Below are 6088 nucleotides of genomic sequence, written 5' to 3'. Positions count from 1 at the left end.
CAGTATTCCACCTGTCGTCGTATCCGAATGTATATCGATCCGTTTTTTTTTTTGAGATTGAGGCTTCTAACGGTAACTTTACAATATAGTGCCGTGTTAATGTCACCGCAGTGCATTGTGGGACACTGAAGCTCGCTATAGACTATCTGCAGATTCGCTCCATTTTTGTCAAACTTCCCGAAGTTCATTTTGTCCCGATCAAACCTCAGCTTAGCTGGGCACCTGAAACACACACCGGTTCCACACACGCACACACACAGTTTCTCTCACAACCACACACACACTCTGAGCGTCGGCGTGTTGATGTTTCTAAGCGTTTCTATTCATCGTCGTCGTCGTCGTCGTCATCGTCCTCTCCGTCGTCTTCCTCCTCCTCTCCCCCCTGAGAGGATCCGGGGCCCCGGGCAAACGTCCCACCGCCGCGGTACGCCACCATGTCCTGCCGCAGAGCGAGAGAGAGAGTCACATTTATACCCGAGCCATGCGCGCCAACCTTCCTTGCTGCGAGCCGACGCAAAACTAAATCGAGTGCGGCCAAATCAAACTCCGGGGAAACGTTCATCGGGAAATAAACACCACGTGGTCTCGGGTCTCAACACGTTCAAAGACCCTTCGCCCAGCCTTCTTTTAAGGAGGGAGAAGGGCGCGGTGCCGCGCGGCTCTCACCCGGTCGTATTTCTCGCGGAGTTTCTGGGCTTTCTCTTCGTACGGCTGCTTGTCGGACTGCGTCAGTTTGCTCCACATCTCGCCCAGCTTCTTGGCACAGTCTCCTATAGAAAGACCCGGGTACTGCTGCTTGACGGTGGGACGGTACTCGCTGCAGAACACGAAGAAGGCAGACCTGCACGCACACACACACACGGGGTCAAAGGTCACACACAAACAAATCTCCAATACTCTTCAAATATCACAACACGTTTGATCGTCTTCTCTCAGTGGGATTGAATCGCTGTGAACGTAGGGGTGGGCGATAAGGGGAAAAAAATATATCACACACACCCCCGCCCCCCCGGCAAGATCACGATCCAATTAAGATTACTTTTCGCGTTGGGTTTTAAGACTGAACAGTACAACCAATTTCACAGTTCAAAAAAATATATAGATAGCGCTTAAAGCTAACAACCCCCCCCCCCCCCCCAAAAAAAGAATGACAGACTATTGAGGCGAAAGTACCTTTCCAGTGAAAAAAAAAGGCAGGCTCCGCCATAAATAGCCCCCCCCCCCTCGGCTGAGAAATCAACTTTGGGAGCGTGTACGAGCCACAGAACCGCAACTGATATAACATGCACCGCAGCACAATACCAAACCATCTCTCTGGGAAGGCAGATTAGCCGAGACATTTTAATCGTTCAAGATCAAATAAAGTCACATCGCACACCTCGGGCTGGGTATTGTTTAAAATAAATTACGATATCAGTACCAGTATCAGTGATACCAGTACAGTACTTCATTCCATGCCTTTTTCCCTACTATACCCATCATGCGAATGAAGACATTCAGTTGCGTTAAACACCACCACTCCTCTCCATCCAAATAATTTTCACACCAATCCATTTTTAAAGTGTTCGGAATATTAAAAGATTTATGAAATAACTGTACAAAAGTGTACAAAGAAGTATTTGGACGGTGTAACTTGAAACCAATAGCTAGTGCAGGAATGACCACAGCGAGGAAAACCTCTTCCGCCGTTCATATGACACAGACTGTTGTTTGAAGACAGAGGCTGTTCTTTAACACACTGTCGTAGCTGCTGCGGTAGCGAGCCAATCACACGTCGCGTTTAATCGAGGAACGCTCGCTGTGACTGGCTGCGAGCAAAACCACACAAATAGTCCTTTATTTATTTTTTTTAATATTTTCTAGATCTGGGTACAAAAAGGATTGAATGGAGGGTATTGTTTGACTGGAGAAGTTTTGATACTACCTGGCATCGGGTTATTTCAACAGATACCTTAAAAAAGGTATTGAGTACCAAACTCTGCACCACCCTCAACTCCATTTAGGACGTTGTGTGTGTCTGCCTCCACCCACCGTCTCCAGCGGCCGACCGGACAACCAGAAACTCGGAACAGAGGTGGTAAGTTCAGCATTGGACCCAAGCGGCGGGATTAGGACCGCGGGGTGTAATTGAGCCAAGTTGGACCCACCACAAACTCCCTTTGAGTTTCCGGGACCAAACTACCACGGACAGCGGCACTCTGCTTGGTGGTGGGGGACACGCAAGGGATTCTGTCCCAACCGCAGACGTCCCGGGCGCCTGGTGCGTCCGGCTCCGGATCCGGAAAACGTTTGAACCGCGGGACCTCATCTCGCAGCGACTCGGCCCCGCGCGGGCGGTGAAATGCGCGGCGCCAACGGCATTCGGCGCCTCGTTACACGCGGCCATGTACGCGTGACCTTTCTAAGAGACAACTCGGACCAACCCAACGAGGTTAACCGCGCGGCGCTTCAGAGCGGGCGTCGCCCGGGCCGCCGGGTAGGGAAAGCAGGAGACACACGGAGCAAAGAGCTGAGTCCTAAGACCAGACAATGAGGCGGCGGGCCAACCGGGTACCACTTACGGGGGTCTTTTGGGCGCGTTGGGGTCTTTCCTCTTGCGGCCCCTCTTTCCGAAGCCCTTGGGTGGGATGTAGTCTTTCATCTCCTTGTTGTAGCGGACCTTGTCGGCCTTGGCCATGTCCTCGAAACACTTCTTATCGCTGCTGGACAGACCCTGCGGCGGAGGAACAGCAGCGCATGTTAGAACTGCAGCAGAGGAATGCGTGAACGTCTCACCGAGGACGTCACTTCAGCGTATTTTACTGTTTCGATCGTTGGCCCGTTTAACGCTTTGCGCCCCCCCATCAGCTGCTCGGGTCACGCCGCCGCGTCCATGACAACCAGGGCTCATCATCATCCACTTCAGACTGTTGCAGATTGCCTGCCATGCTGTCTTATACACACGTGTAGACTGGGCTTCACGGAGGAGGAGGGGAAAAAAAAGGCGTGTTGACTCACAGCACCCAAAAGACTCCTCTTAGACGAGCCCACCGAGACAATGTCCAGGGGACCACCGCGAGAACACACCCCCCCCCCCGCGATTGTCCGCCGAGCCGCCTACCTTCCATCTTTCGGAACATTTCTTGGAGAACTCGGCGAAGTTGACGGACTGCTCTGGGTTCTTCTTGCGGTGCTCCTCTCTACACGTCTGGACGAAGAAGGCGTACGCCGACGTCTTCCCCTTGGGCTTGTTGTGGTCTCGACGCATCATCCTGTCGGCCTGCCGGGACAGAGACGGTCATGTGGGTGTGCGCGGGCGGGGCGGGGTTCTCCCCCCCCCCCCTTTTTTAAACACGCGGCGAGGTCATAAAACTCAAGAGGGCCGTGCAGCGTCGGAGGAAAATTTTAAAAGTAATGATAAGCCAGAAAACAAACAGAACACACACACACCAAGAAGCAAAAGAGGGAAAGGACAGGTGCGTGAGTGTGCACAGCAGTGCAGAGCACTGGGGGTGCACAGGTGGAAGGGGTCGTCCACATTATCAACACTGTGCGGTGGATGCCGTCATTCCCGGCGACCACCGCCGTGGAAATAAGATAAATCTCACAACGCGACAGTCGGGCCGAAACACCGGATGCAAGGTCATATGTGGATAAATGGCATTTTTTCCTGTCAAGTTGTTGTATTTATACGACCGGTGTGACCTGTGGCACGGCTCGACCCCTTAAACCATCATTTTGCACAAAAAAATTTTTTTTCCTCCTTTTCTTACATTTCATATAAAAACGGACGTCATCATAATATCATCCAAATATAAACATTTTCGTTGGTTTTCGTCTAAAACCCCAGTTGACTAATGGCAAATAAAACGTTAAAATCCAAAAAGGGTCTTGGGGAATGGATTTGGGGAATAACAAAGAAAACGACGGAATCCATTTTCTTTTACCCGGGGACTTTCTTTATCGCCAGCCGAGCGGGGTTTAACCCCGCACCCTGCCCCTAAAGATCACCCACTCAGTCCCATCCGCCGTACAGATCACTATGGGAAGTAACGTTAGCCGTAGTTTTCTATTCATTCCTATTGAGAGCTGCGGTTAGCCTAGCCGAGCTAGCATGCTAACCCGCAGAGAACAATGGAGCCACCATTTGCTTCCCGCCCTGCGCCGCTAGCCGCCCCATCCCCCTCCGCTAGCATCGTGCTAACTGGCCAGGCCGCACTACTAACACGGATAGATGGCGATGGCAAAGATAGTCAGTGATAATAAAGCGAAAAATAATACTAAGTATAATAAAAACAGAAATGACACTGTGCAATTACCCCAACAATTAACTTTAAAAAGACAGAAAAAAGTGCAATATACAGATAATTTAAAAAGATTACCTAAAATTACATGAAAAAAATGAACTGTGCATCAAATCTAAAATATGGGAAAGCAATAAACAAAACACACACAAAAAAAATAATTAAAACTGACAATTTGCAATAAACCAAAAGCATCAAAAATAAATACAAAAAAAGGAAAAACGCACGATAAACAAAAGACACGCGAATAAAAACAAACCTTTGAAACGATTCAAAGTCTTGTCAAATGGGAAATTCAAGTTCAAGTTTCCACGCGTGAACGTTGAAATATGTCGGCGTTGTGCGTGTGTTGTGTCGGGGGGAGGAGGAGGAGGAGGAGGGGGGGGAAACAAAATGGTCCCGGCGACCAGGTAACGGCGCTGACGTCCCCCCCCCCCCCCCGCCGGTGGCCGCGGCGCAGCGGGCTTTCACAAACGCACGGGGGGAATAAAACTCTTTATTCCGCCACGTTCCGTTTGAATGTCCCGCAATGGAAACGCGCCGTCCACAAGAAGCGCGCTGCGCATTTTTTCCCCCAACCGGGGGGGGGGGGGGGGGTGGTGGTGGTGGTCGCCGTCTATTCGCTGGAAACACGGAGCGGCGGCGGCGAGTCCGTTATCCGGAGCGGCCCGGGGAGTAGCCGCAGCCCCGCGCGGGCTACGGGGCTGCGGCTATTCCCCGTAAAAAAAAAAAAAAACAAAAAAAACGGGGCGTTGCGTTGTTGACACTGCACGCGCACCGCACGGCGCTCGGACATTGTTCGCGGGTGGTGGAAACGGACGCGAGCCGACGCACGCGTTTTGGAAACGGATCCTTAAAATATTTGAATTGTAATTGTTTTGTAATTAATCATTTCATTATTGTTTTTGTTTTTTTTTCCTTCCCTTCCTTTGGGATCTTTATTTTGTTTTTATGTTGGTTTCCTTCCCCCCCCCCCCCGCGAATCAAAGCCTTTTTTTTTTTTTTTTGGACGCCACGACAGAACAAATAAAAAAAAAAAACCCACACACACTAGGATCAGTCAGATCTCTGAAAAATACGTATTTATTTGTAATTACTATAATAACCCTAATCATAATAAGCCCGTCCGCTTGGTGTGCTTGATACTCACTTCTCTGTGGGCCGATCGGGGACCTTGCACCGTGGATCGGGTCACGTTGTGTTGTTTTTGTGTCGCGGTGCGGATCAGGCGGTCGGGGGCTGCAGCTGCGGCGACTGGGAAGCCGTTCGGTTCACTTTCAAACTGGGTCGAGCTCCGCCGCTGCCACGCCCCCCGGACACGCCCACCCCAGACCCCCTTCCCATTCAGGGGGCGTGTCGCGGGGCGGGACCCCGGGTGCGAGGCGACCCGATTGGCTGGGCGGCGAAAACGGCGTCGCGTTCCCCCTAAACTCGGAAGTCTGGCATTTCGAGTCGGTACTTTCCCCCACTTCGGAGCTGAATGTGTTCCGTTGCTCATGTTCGGGGACGTGGAACGTCGAAGGCCACATCGACTGCGGGTTTCCGTTTCGCGTTTGCCTGTGAGCCCGTTCACTCGGCAAACGCCGCCCCGAGATTCCGACTTAGTATTCCTCCTTAAAAAAAAAAAAAAAAGGACCGCTCCCTCCCACGTTTCCAAGAAGGAGAACGGACTTTTCCGAGTTCCGATTTCAGTGGAATGCAGCATACGGGCCCGGGAAAGGGGGTGGGGCGCATGTGGCTTTTTTTTAAAACAATCTGATTGGCTCGAAGAGGTGTATGTCAAAACCAGCGCTCTGACTCGTCGC

At 51.3% G+C, this 6088-nt stretch overlaps 1 protein-coding gene across 2 annotated transcripts; it reads right to left on the bottom strand.

Moving 5' to 3' along the window:
* Positions 1–306: 306 nt before the first annotated feature.
* hmgb2b (high mobility group box 2b) lies at positions 307–5562 on the bottom strand. Of its 2 annotated transcripts, none has more exons than XM_080023760.1 (5): positions 5434–5562; positions 3101–3259; positions 2562–2713; positions 667–841; positions 307–439 (listed from the first exon to the last, which is right to left on the bottom strand). In XM_080023760.1, the coding sequence occupies exons 2-5, from the start codon at positions 3248–3250 to the stop codon at positions 320–322; spliced, it is 597 nt and encodes a 198-aa protein (XP_079879886.1). In that variant the 5' UTR covers positions 3251–3259; positions 5434–5562; the 3' UTR covers positions 307–319. The 2 variants fall into 2 exon arrangements, with proteins under 2 accessions (XP_079879886.1, XP_079879887.1); XM_080023761.1 differs by lacking the exon at positions 5434–5562 and adding an exon at positions 4543–4638.
* Between the last annotated feature and the right edge of the window lie 526 nt (positions 5563–6088).

The sequence above is a fragment of the Zeus faber genome (genome assembly GCF_960531495.2).
Source record: "Zeus faber genome assembly, chromosome: 22".
NCBI classification, from domain to species: Eukaryota; Metazoa; Chordata; class Actinopteri; order Zeiformes; family Zeidae; genus Zeus; species Zeus faber.
Note: the sequence above shows the minus strand (reverse complement) of the source record. Positions and strands in the feature narration are given on the sequence as shown.

Bases quoted from the DNA above. Each gene is read 5' to 3' on its own strand.
- hmgb2b (XM_080023760.1), bottom strand. From the start codon at position 3,250: ATGATGCGTCGAGACCACAACAAGCCCAAGGGGAAGACGTCGGCGTAC. The intron at 2,714-3,100 runs GTAGGCGGCTCG...CCTCCGCCGCAG, and splicing joins AATGTTCCGAAAGATGGAAG to GGTCTGTCCAGCAGCGATAA. The intron at 440-666 runs GTGAGAGCCGCG...GCTCTGCGGCAG, and splicing joins TCCGCGAGAAATACGACCGG to GACATGGTGGCGTACCGCGG.